This window comes from Ranitomeya variabilis, chromosome 4 (genome assembly GCF_051348905.1).
Source record: "Ranitomeya variabilis isolate aRanVar5 chromosome 4, aRanVar5.hap1, whole genome shotgun sequence".
Taxonomy (NCBI): domain Eukaryota; kingdom Metazoa; phylum Chordata; class Amphibia; order Anura; family Dendrobatidae; genus Ranitomeya; species Ranitomeya variabilis.
The window spans coordinates 643,460,846-643,473,475 of NC_135235.1; the positions used below are offsets into that span (position 1 = coordinate 643,460,846).

The 12,630-nt window shown below is 42.9% G+C and overlaps 2 protein-coding genes across 4 annotated transcripts in view; both read left to right on the forward strand.

The window, feature by feature from the left end:
- The window catches only part of LOC143767341 (uncharacterized), an 855,449-nt gene that overhangs the window by 696,905 nt on the left and 145,914 nt on the right, over positions 1-12,630 (forward strand). The gene's annotated exons all lie outside the window — the stretch shown is intronic.
- LOC143767041 (uncharacterized) overlaps positions 11,232-12,630 on the forward strand; it is a 38,237-nt gene continuing 36,838 nt past the window's right edge. Inside the window, exons 1-2 of the mRNA XM_077255062.1 lie at positions 11,232-11,282; positions 11,873-12,109. Coding sequence (XP_077111177.1) covers positions 11,232-11,282; positions 11,873-12,109 — 288 coding nt within the window. The remainder of the gene's footprint in view (positions 11,283-11,872; positions 12,110-12,630) is intronic.

Sequence of the window (12,630 nt, forward strand, 5' to 3'; positions counted from 1 at the left end):
GGTTTTCATTGGCTGTAAGCCATAATCATCAACATTAACAGAAATAAACACTTGAAATAGATCACTCTGTTTGTAATGACTCTATATGAGTTTCACTTTTTGTATTGAAGAACTGAAATAAATTAACTTTTTGATGATACTTTAATTTTGTGAGAAGCCCCTGTATATCACAGTGATCACATAGACTTAGAAGCTGTGAGGTATTGAATTCTGGAATTACTGCCTATCATTGTAAGTGCATATGGTTTGGAGACCGATTGAAGTTTTTCCGGTAACACAGTATACGGTAAATGTCAAGCACAGATAACCTTGGCCCTACATGGTCGAGGCTTTCAGCTTTACATAACCAATTAAAAAGTTGCTTTGGACTAATCCTCCTCGCCTCTTCGCTCTTCGCCAGTCATTACACTGGCTGCCCATTCATTACAGGATACAATTCAAAGTACTTGTTCTCACCCACAAAGCTCTCCACAGTGTGGCACTCCCATACATTTCCTCCCTCATTTCGGTCTTTCAACTAACCTCTGCACTAATCCGTACCTCCTACTCCCAACCCCAAGACTTCTCCCGCACTGCCCCAATCCTCTGGAATGCTCTACCCCAAGATATTAGGACCATCCACAATTTGCATAGTTTTAGGCGCTCCCACATTTGTTCAGAGCGGCCTATCACGTTCACTAATCAAAGTCATTTTATGTTTGTGTGTGTGTGTGCAGCCCATTCACTATCTCCATCTACTCCCCACCCCCTGAAGATGGCTGGACCATCATTGTAAATACATCATTGTAAATACACACCTGTACTTTGTATCTCCCCCACCTCATTGTAGATTGTAAGCTCTCATGAGCAGGGTCATCTTATTTCGCTTTAATTATTGTATTGTTAATGTTGTTACTTATGACTGTTGTGTTTGAAACTGTTAAACTGTAAAGCGCTGCGGAATATGTTGGCGCTATATAAAGATGATTATTATTATTATCCTGGTACGGACAAAGGCCTTCAGCCCACAACTTTGTGCAAAATTCTTTGACTGAATTTAACCTGTAATCACCCCCGACACTTTGATTCACTGCTCGCTCTGCAGATACTCGCTGCAGAGTGAGGTTTGATTCAAAGTGGCGTTGTGTGATTACATTCGCCACTCGCAGTATAGTGAGTAACCACTCCATACACACCCCTGTGATTGAAAGCGGGCGGCTCCTAGGAGGATATAAACTAATTTTCTCATAGTAATTTTGCTTTTAAAAAGGTGGCCGGACAGCATTTTAATAATATTTACCAGCATATTGACCCAATATCTGCAGCTTACATGCTGCCCAGACACTTGTATGATTTCAGCCAGGGCTGTGGAGTCAGTAAACCAAACCTCTGACTTCGACTCCTCAATTCCATGACACCGACTCCATCAAAATGGGCTATGACTCTGACTCCACAGCCCTGCCAGGGTTGTGGAGTCGGTAAACCAAACCTCCGACTCCACCAAAATGGTCTCCGACTCCATGACTCTGGCTCCACAGCCCTGATTCCAGCCTTATATATTTGACTCTGAAATGCTATGCCGTTTCGTAGAAAAACTTAGTTTATAAGCTGACCGAGGACCAAACAGGTGACTAGTCAAAATGGCCAGTCCCTGGTGAATACTCCCCAACTGCTGCCAGTGACTTATAGAATATTCCTTATACATGCATGCAGGGGAAGACCCTTCACCCAAGGGGATCAAGTGAGGACAAGCCGCTGGGCATCAGACAAGTGTTTGGTGCTTCTGCACCATGGGTGCAGCTGGACTTCATCACCCACTTGTTTGTCATCTATTTCCACCCTCTTCTCACTACTGTAAAGCTAGAACTGTCAATCAAATAAGAGGAGGACAGAAAACAAGTAGGTGGGAAGTAGCATTGAATTGTTCCGCCATGTGATGGGTGCACTGAGCATCTGTGCTTGGTTTAGTTATTTGTGCTGACAAACTCTATAAAGGGAACCTGTCAGCAGGATTGTGCCCAGTAACCTACAGACAGTGTCAGATCGGCGCCATTATACTGATTACAATGATACTTTTGTTGATGAAATCCTTCTTGTGGTCGTTGTTTAATCTTTATTTGTAGTTTTCAGTTAATGAGATTCTTCTGCTCCCAGGGCAGGCCTGTGAGTGGGTCTTTATGTGGAGCTTGGCTTACATATTCATCTGTATTTCTTCTGACAGGTCACTGATCCTTCACTGACATGCCTGCTATTTTACATACTGCATAGAATATTGTGTGGGGAAAGAAAGCAAAATTAACATTTATCACACCAATGCCTGTACTGTAGCATAATATAATGGACAATATGCATATATTCATTTATGATTTAGTCAAATGTATAGTATTGCGGGGAGAAAAAAAATATATATACATCAAAATGGCGCTGGCAGCCGTGTCTGTACAATAGCATCTATCATGTTCGCTGGCACCATTTTGCTAGAGAAAATAAAAATTGGCTCCATCAAAATGGTGCCTTCGCAGTAGTGCCAACAATTGTTTTCCTCTAGCAAAATGGCAGTGGCGCAGTAGCATCTATTGCGTTCCAATAGATGATACTGGGCAGGCGCCGCCATCTTGATGGAGCCAATTTTTTTCCTGTAGCAAAATGGCGGCAGCGCCTTCGCAGTAGTGTCTATCGGAACATGGCGCCAGTTTGATGAAGATTTTTTTTTCTCTCCACAATACTATATATACATACCAGTGATTGTATCATACTACAGCGCAGGTGCTGTCGCCTGCGTGATGAATGTTCATTTTTTTTCCCACACAATATCCTATGCAGTATGTAAAGTAGGGGGCAGGTCAGTGAGGGATCAGTGACCTGTCATAAGCCATACAGATGAATATGTAAGCAGATCACCACATGAAGCCCAGCCCACAGGACCACGAAAATCTCAATAACTGAAAACTGCAAATACAGATTAAACACCAACCACAAGACGCGTTTCATCAACCAAGGTATCATTTTAATAAGTATAATGGGGCCAACCTGACACTGCCTGTAGTTTACTGAGCAAAATCCTGCTGACAGGTTCGCTTTAAACCGCACTTAGCTCAATCTTGGAGTGTCCAGTATTTTGCAGAAGAGCCTGCATTAGACTAACTGGTACTAACTATAGACTATCACAACTTGGGCTTGCTTCTACAACTCTCCATTTTTTGGCTATCACACAAGTAAGTAACATTAAGTTTTTACAGTACCTCTCATTGTAAACGCAACTATATCAAATTTGTGACTCTTTTTATTATTAGTATAAACTGAATTAATTGTCCTCATCAAGTACTACATATTTGTGAACCTAGAACTTGTAGTGTTAGTAATGCCAAATTCATTGAATGTAATGGGAGACATTAATGAGCAAATTGGAAAAGGAATCTATGAACAACATATTCAGCTGCCGACTGTGCGCAAGAAACTTCTTGTTACTGTGTGCGGCCTAAAATATATAGTTTTTACCTGTAGATAAATATGCAGGAAAAATCTCGGATGGTGTAATATAATAGATATAGTGAAACTTACATTAACGATTCACTGCCATTTCATATCCAATGATGCTTGAGTTCTCCACCAGTTTCTATTTTTCCTGCTCAAACATGTAATCAATAGAAACTATTAGTGGCAAAAGCAGTTCCAGTCCTTAACAAGAGCGAAAGTAATATCAATCTCTTCTTGTTTCCCTTTATTTCTCTAATAATTCTATTAATACTACTTTTTGATTTCCCTTGCAAGTCTCTACAATATTGGATCCTCTCAGTGGAGATGGCGACAAAGATATTACATCTCACCCTAGAGATCCTCTTCCGGCTTACTGGAGAGGTGAGAGATTCTGATGACGTCACATTACATCATTCTTATCTATGGGAATAACAGATGGACAGAACTGGAGAGGTGAGGACTCTGGGAATGTCTGTAGTGAGGTTTATTAATGTGTCTCTCCATAACCAGGATTACACAGTAGTGAAGAAGACTTCTAGTGAGCGCTGTCAGGCCCCTGTGTCTGAGGGATGGGGAAGACCCCTGAGCCCAATCATGGGGTCTCCACCTCACACCCTGATACATGAGGACATCAATGACCAGAAGATCCTAAAACTCACCTACAAGATGATTGAGCTGCTGACTGGAGAGGTGACACTGCTGGGACAATATGCAGTAATGCTATGGAGGGATCGGGGGATGACGGTATCATTGTATGTGTCAGGTTCCTATAAGGTGTCAGGATGTCACCGTCTATTTCTCCATGGAAGAGTGGGAGTATTTAGAAGAACACAAAGATCTGTACAAGGACGTCATGATGGAGGTTCCTCAGCCCCTCACATCACCAGGTAATAGGACTAAATACACACGGCCTATAATTATCTGTATGTAAATAATGAATTTGGTCCCTCCCTATATGTGTTTCCTCCAGTTCTATCCAGTAAGAGGACTACACCAGAGAGATGTCACCGTCCTCTTCTTCCAAAGGACTGTAGACAAGAACACCCCAATGTTCCTCAGGATCACCAGGTAGATGGAGAGAAGGTGTCATGAGATCTCTCCTATGATGTGTAGAAGGCTTTGAAGGTCTTTTTTTTAGTCTTGTTTTATCCACCAGTATTATATGTTTTATACTTGTGTAATGGGAACGGAGGAGATGGTAGGATTAGAGCTGATCATAGATGTGACTTCTCCATCTGTTTGTGATTTTTACAATATTTGTTTCAGGGTAAAAATCTGCCCCATATTAATACTACAGAGACATATGTGAGGGGTGATGAGCGGTGTAAAGAGGAGATTCCTACAGATAACAGCACAGGTGAGTAGTAACTTCTAAATGCAGAGAAGTGACAAGAGTCTAGGCATGTTAAGAAGCAAACTAGGCACTCTCTTAGGGGTCCCCAATGTTTCTGTTCTGACTTTAAAACACCCCCAAAACAAAGCAGACTCCAAGAAAAGAATTGCACTCACAAGATCACACAATAATAAGAGTTGACCAGTGCCAGGCTCTCATACACAGATTGCATAGTTCCGCAGGCATCACTCCACTCCGTAGCCTGAGAATTCTGGTTGCTTCTAGACATCAGGGGGAGCCAACCACTACACTTGGCTGCAGTAGAACGTATCTGCAGTGCAGGTGGGACCTGACAGTGATACGTCTTTGACTGGAGTGATGCAGATCTGTGGACGAGAACCCATGCATCATTGCCACTTGCCAACTAATTGATATGGGCCTAAGGGGGTCTAGGGATTGTGATTCTTTTGGTGGTGCATGCTTTTCTTGTTGAATAGTCATCCACCATTTAATGCAGTACAGTACTCAATGTACCGTAAAGCAGAGGAACAAGAAATATTCTGTACATTTTGACCCATAGACAACATCAGTTCAAAAAGAAAGAGCTATTCCATTTAGTACGAGAAATGAATTTTGGAGGACTCCCAGGGCGAAAATCTTAATGTTTTCTGCAAAGCATAATATATGAATGGTACGAAAATGGGGAGCAAAGTATGATAACCTCAGTCAATAGGTGTGCAAGGGAAATGCTAAAAAGTGTGAGTGTAGATCATGTCGGCATCCATTATTTCCTGAGCTTGAAGACATGATTTGTGAATGGGTTGCTGACAGGAGAGCAAAGGCTTTGGTTATACGCAGGTATGATATTCAAGAATTTGCTTTTGCAATGGCACCACAATTAGAAATATCCCCAGAAGATTTCAAAATAACACATCACTGGCTTGATGGCTTCCTTCAGTGAGGTGAACTGTCTCTAGGAAGATCTACAACTCTGTTTAAGCTGGAAGATGCTTATTAAACGTGGATTTGCATTCAAGATCTTTGATGGCATTGACTTTTCAAAGTACCAACATTCCAACATGTTTTCTATGGATGCAACTCCAGTGTTTATGGGCAAAGGATCACGAACGACAATTGATCAGCAGGGTGCCTCCTCACTCTACTTTTCCTCCACTGGTCATGAAAGTGTGAAAGTGCACTTGTTACCTGTATTTTGTCAATTCATCTGGATGGAACTAAAGTCCCATCTCTAATCATTACTTACGGGAAGAAGTGGAAGATAGAACATGTTTCAAGTATTTATAATCTTGAAACCAAAAACACATGATGCAGAGAAGCAGTTATAAGGCATTGGATTAACTTAATACTACCGCTTTTTTTGTGAGGTGGCCAAAGTGTTTGTGAGGAAAGATATATATCTTTGTACCGTGTTAGCCAGTTGATAAAAAAATATTTAGAATTGAGAGTCCTCAGTGGTTGATACCTTTTAATGGCTAACTGAAAAGATGGTAACAAATTGCAAGCTTTCGAGACTACTCAGGTCTCTTCATCAGGCTGTGTTGCAGTGACCAATGTTACAGCCAGGAGGCCCTGTGTGTGTGCTTCAGGATGCGCTTGGAGGCATAATAGTGATGAGAGAAAGTCTGGCAGGGTTATAAATGGCCGGTATGTGTGTCGCAGAGGAGGTCACTCTGCGCTGTCAATCTGCAGTTAAGTTGGTGTGCTGGGACCTGTAGTCCCACAAGTAGTTGTGTAATGCTAATGGGAGATTGGCAGGGCTAGTTATGAGAGATGGGAGGGTCAAACTAGCCACACACCCACACTCCCACCCAGGGGAGTGGTTACAGGTAGATAATGTGACCAGGGTGTGGGTCACAGGTGCCTGGGAGGTTCCTGTGTATGGAGCCGTGTGTTCCTGTGCAAGGTCCTGGACGGTCAGTGTTGGAGACTCTTGGGATTGGAGTCGTCCTGGAAGCACTGTTAGACCGTCGACCTGGACAATCAGTGTTGGAGGCTCTTGGGATTGGAGTTGTCCTGGAAGCACTGTGAGACCGTCGACCTGGATGGTCAGTGTTGGAGGCTCTCGGGATTGGGGTTGTCCTGGAAGCACTGTGAGACCATCGACCTGGACGGTTCTGTTGTGGACCTTGGACTGACGTGGAGTCTACCTGTGGAGCAGGAGTTCCTAAGAGGTAACCCCTGGTATGGGGAAAAAGAACTATTGCTGAACTGTGCAGTCACCCGGTGACTGGAGGGATACCAGTGTGACCACTGAAGGATTTGTAAAGCCATATATAATGAACTGTTTGTGTTATGGTTTATGACGTTTAATAAACCAGAATAGACTGTTTAAAGTGGAGAAATCGTGCCTGAGTGCTTAAATCCCATGCTAAGCGAGTGTCCCCCAACACACTCAGGTAGCGTATCACCACAAGGCATAGACTAAAAGAAATTCTGAAGAATCACATATTTATACACAACACCGCACAGAGCTGTCATTATGGGAGAGTGATAAACAGTCGTGTCCATAAATATTGGAAGGTTCCTAGATAAGGAGGGAATGTTTTGTTGTCCTCTGATTGGGGTCTGGTACTGTTATGATGCCCCATAAGGTCCGAGTGCAAATTCCTTAATTGATGTAAAAAGACATAAATCCATTGGACACATTCATTCCTGCATCAAGTGTGTCAAAGGTTGTCATAAATGTATACTCCGAGATTCTCCTGTCTCTCTGAGATTTGAAGTTACCTTTCAATACAAGTAATTTCAGGTCCATGGTGCTATGATCAGGCATACAGAAATGTTTGGCCACCGGTAGATCCATTAATTTTTCTTTTATTGTGTGGCAGTGAGAATTTATCCTTGTTCTCAGTTCTGCCCTGTCTCCCCAACATACAGACCCCCAGTTGGACATTTAGTACATATAATTAGGTACGCCACTTTAGAAGTGACGCAGCTGAAAGTACCTGGTATCTTGTAATCATAATGTGAATTGGGGATCTTTATCTTGTCCGTGGTCATTATAAATGGACAGGTTTTACATTTTTTCTGGTTGCAAGGAAAGGTTCCTGCAGCTGTTGGAGAGGACAGCGAGCTCCTGACAATGATACTTCTTAGATTTGGGGGCTGCCTAAAACACAGTAGTGGGGGGCCTGGAAAAATGGATTGTAATCGGGCATCTTTTTGTAGTAAAGGTTGTAATTTCCGTGCAGCTCCCCTTAGCACCTCCAGATTTGGATTGTAGGTAACTACTAGAGGTACCCGGTTATTTTCTTCTTTAGCTTTGTAATGTAGCAGGTGATTCCTTGATATTCTGATGGCTCTTGTGATCTGGTTTTCAATTGTTCTTGGATGGTAGCCCTGATTCAAAAAGGCCTTTCTGAGGCGACCAAGGTGTTCATCTCTATCCATGGGGTTGGAACATATACGATTGTATCTGATGGCTTGGCTGTAGACAATAGAGTTTTTTATGTGTTTTGGATGGAAACTGTCCCATTTAAGGTATGTTGGATGGTCGATTGGCTTCTGATACAGGGATGTTTCTATTTAATTGTTCTGCAGCTTAATGATGGTGTCCAAAAAGTTAATTTCAGTACAGGAGTAGTTGGGTGTCAAGTTGATGGTAGGATGAGATTGATTAAACTGTTCATGGAACGTCTCTAGCTGTAGCTGTCCAGATGATTAAAATATCATCAATGTAGCGGTAGTTGGCCAGAGGCCTGATGGGACATAAGGACAAAATGTTACTTTCAAGCTTGGCCATGAAAAGATTTGCATACTGTGGAGCCATTTTACTTCCTATTGCTGTGCCAGTCTCCTGTAGATATATCATGTTGTCAAATTCAAAGTAATTGTGGGTGAGGATGAATTTTATAAGTTTCACCACAGAGTCTGCATCAGTCCGTGTGTTTTCCATGAAGAATTTGCAGGCATTTAATCCATCCTGGTGTGGTATATTAGAGTACAAAGATTCCACATCCATGGTGGCCAGGATGGTTCCTTCTGGTAGAGGACCTATTGCTGATAGTTTATTCAGTAGGTCAGTTGTGTCGTGAATGAAGCTGGGTTTATCCTTTACCAGTGGTTTAAAAACACCCTCTACCCATCCAGATACCTGCTCGTTGCAGCTCTGAAATATGGCAAAACTGGTGGCAAATGCCATCTTCGCAGCTTCGCGCTTGATTTTCATCAATTCATGGACAGTTATTTTGTGCCTTTTTTGCCCAACATGCTTCTTGCGACCCTGTTAGCTATTTGCCACCATGGACCTGACATTACTTGTATTGAAAGGTAACTTCAAATCTCAGAGAGACAGGAGAATCTCGGAGTATAAATTTATGACAACCTTTGACACACTTGGTGCAGGAATGAATGTGTCCCATGGATTTATGTGTTTTTACATCAATTAAGGAATTTGCACTCAGACCTTATGGGGCATCATAACAGTACCAGACCCCAATCAGAGGACAACAAAACATTCACTCCTTATCTAGGAACTTTACAATATTTATGGACACAACTGTTTTTCACTCTCCCATAATGACAACTCTGTGCTGTGTTGTGTATAAATATGTGATTCTTCAGAATTTCTTTTAGTCAGATGAATTGGGTGAAGAATTCATGGGAGAAAATCACTGATAGTTGTGTTGCCAATGTGCTACAAGCAGGCTACATAGACAACAGGTGCTCATTTACCATTCTAAAGGCAATCAAGTCACAAGAAATTCACAATGAAATTCAGGGTTTGGAGAGTTGTGATGTTCCAGAATGTGATTACATGATTACATTTGAATAAATGTTGTTGTTTTTTTCTTCAAGAATAAATGTTTGTTGTTGATTATGTGGGAAAAAAGTTGTCCCCTGAAAATAAGCCCTAACTGATCCTTTGGAGCAAAAAAAATATAAGACCCTGTCTTACTTTTGGGGAAACATGGTAGTTTAACTCAAGGTCAGAATATTTTTGACCTTGAATTTCGCATCAGAAGATTCTGAGAGAACAGAGCGACTGCAATGGAAAAGATTTAGAATTAGTGGCTTAAAATGAAACACATGACATTTTTGAGACTCTGAAGAGATGTTGGAATGTGCAGGTTGTAGCACACCGCATTGACATACTTGATATGCCGAGTAGCGTCAGGCCTTGTTTCTAGGCCAAAACTGATTCATTCAACTAGGCCTTTGAACTGCAGCTGAGAAGCCAAAAATAAAGCTAAGTTGACCTGTAATTATCCACATGTAATTATAAACATAGCACCTTGATAGAAACTGTGCACATCTGTGAGAAACTATGTGCAAACGTTCTAAGAAAGCCACGGAGACCATAGAAACATGCTCTGAATGGGAATTGAAATCAGCAGAAACACCTCGAAATACTGTCATCATACTTGGATAACACTGACATATAAGAGGTTTCAAGCAATATCATTGACAAACTCTTGGAATACGGCTGGAGAATTACTGAATCCAAAAAACATGTCATTGCACTCAAATGTCTATCATGAGGAGAATAAAGGAGGTTTCAATACTGTAACCTTTCATTTTAGTCCAGAACCTTTCCAATTAACTAGATATTGTAGAGAGAACTTTTTACTTTTCTAAAATTAAAGTTCTAGGGCCTACTAAAGGGTACCCGTGTCATCATTAGCCAAGCCTTCCTAGCAACTCCATTTTATAATGACACAAACCCTCACAAGGTTTTGAATTGTTATACACCACTAAGTTTACTATCAGAAGAAAAAAAAGAGGAACAGGATCCAGCGATGGGCTGGGGTGGCTAAAAAATAACTTTTATTTTGAGGTTATAAAAACAATGAAAAACACATATTGTCAGGCACTGTACATGGTTGTGGCAGATCAACAGATTTTGACATTAGTCTTACTCATGATCATGGATCATGAGTAAGACTAATGTCAAAATGCATAAATCTACCATAACCGTGTACAATTCCCGACAATATGTGTTTTTATTTCGAAGTTATTAAAACATTGAGTTATTTTTATTTGGTCCCCCATGACAGCACTACGAGAGAGGGGATCCGCCCTTCAGGGACAGGAAACCTACAGATACAAAAGGGCGGCACCTCTCCCACGCATCAGTTGGTTTCCTGTCCCTGACGGGGACCCTGTTCCTACAGATACCTGTGAGGATTTGACGGATCCCAAGCCTAGCCGGTTGATTCAGATAGCGGGGGTTCCCTGCCTCGGCCGGTGTGGGGTTCCTGGAAGTGCCACGGTGTGTCCAGGGTGGACCGCACGAGAGTGAGCGGGCAGATGGAGCGGTGTCTGGAAGATTACCGTCTTCGGAGGGCCAGAGGTAAGTATGTCCCTTTGGATCTCTGCAGTTCCTGGCGTGCGCTGCCCGGTGTGCTGCTGGGGCTCTGGGTGTTCCAGGTTCCAGCTGCGTCTGGGGTGGTCTGAGGGCGGGCCGGTGGCTCGACTGGTGATGCGTCCTCTGACGCAGCTGGCGTCCTTGGCTGAGGTTGCCATCGAGATGGTATGGGGCCTGGGGATGTGTCGCAGGTGCCGACCGGCTCGGCCGATAATGGCGCCGCGGTCGCACGCACACATGCAGTGGGGCCTTGGGACTGCGGCTGGGGTCAGGGGCATCGGGGTCTGGGGTGGCAGCCGGCGTCCCTGTAACCTGTGAAGAACGGGACGGCATGTGACGCTTGGAGCGTGACCGTTTTAGGGGAGGAAGAGACGCCCAGGCCAGGACCTGCTGACCCGGATATCCAGGGGGAGGCGTGCATAAAGATAGAGACTGCACATGCACCAGTTCTTCTGAGCCCATTGGTCACAATGGAAGTAAGTGAGCAGCAGGAGCAGGAGAACCCTGCACAGCAGCTCGGAGATACTGTTCAGAAGCACCGTACTGCTGGGTGAAAGACACATGACCACACGGGTAGTGACCAGGCGAGTGGTCGGTCCAGCCACAGGAGTTCTTCCAGAGTGGACGAGTCAGCAACGTCGGCTGAGATATGCCCCCTCGTAATCCGGTACCTACTTACTGCAACACTGGTAAGTGGTCTTCATGAATGTTCACTCAGTGGTGCAGTCTTCCTCTTATTTTTCCTGTCCTGCCAGGGAAAGAAATGTACAGGAAAGTCAAGACACAAGGAGAATATGCCCTCTGCAGATGATACGTGCTGGACTCCTGTCCAAAAAGATTATATCAGCCCATTCAACTATCCCATTGGTACATTTCCAAGGATGAATGAAACAAAGATAAAGGAAGGAGTCTTTATTAGACCTCAGATTTGTAAGCTTCTTCAAGATGAGAAGTATCTCCATTTGTTGCAGGGCAAGGAAAAGCCTGCATGGGTAACATTTGTGGTAACTAATTTTGGGGGGGAAATTCAAGAGCGTATTGCTAGAGAGATGGTGTCAAATCTCAAAATATATAAGGGTCTTGGCTGTAAAACATCCTTAAACATTAATTTCTTGCATTCGCATCTAGTCATTTTTCCACCAAACTGCAGAGCAGTAATTGACGATTTCAGTGATAGATTTCACCTAGAAAATGTAATCCATCAATTCTTGCAGATTATTGTTGGACAATTGTAAGAGATTATCCAATGCAGGAGTACAAGAGACAAGCAAGCAAGAGTTGTCACTGAATGAGGACCAAACTTTGTAGTGCAATTTCTGTAACTGTTTATACCATATTTTGAGGTTTATAAGACGCACTGGATTATAAGACGCACCCCAAATTTTGAGGAGAAAAATAGGAAAAACAACTTTTTTTTTTAATAAAATGGTGGCACTTCTTACAATCCAGGCATCTTATTGCTTACCGGGGGTGGTGGCTGCAGTGAAGCAGGGTCCCTTCTGGCGGAGGCAGG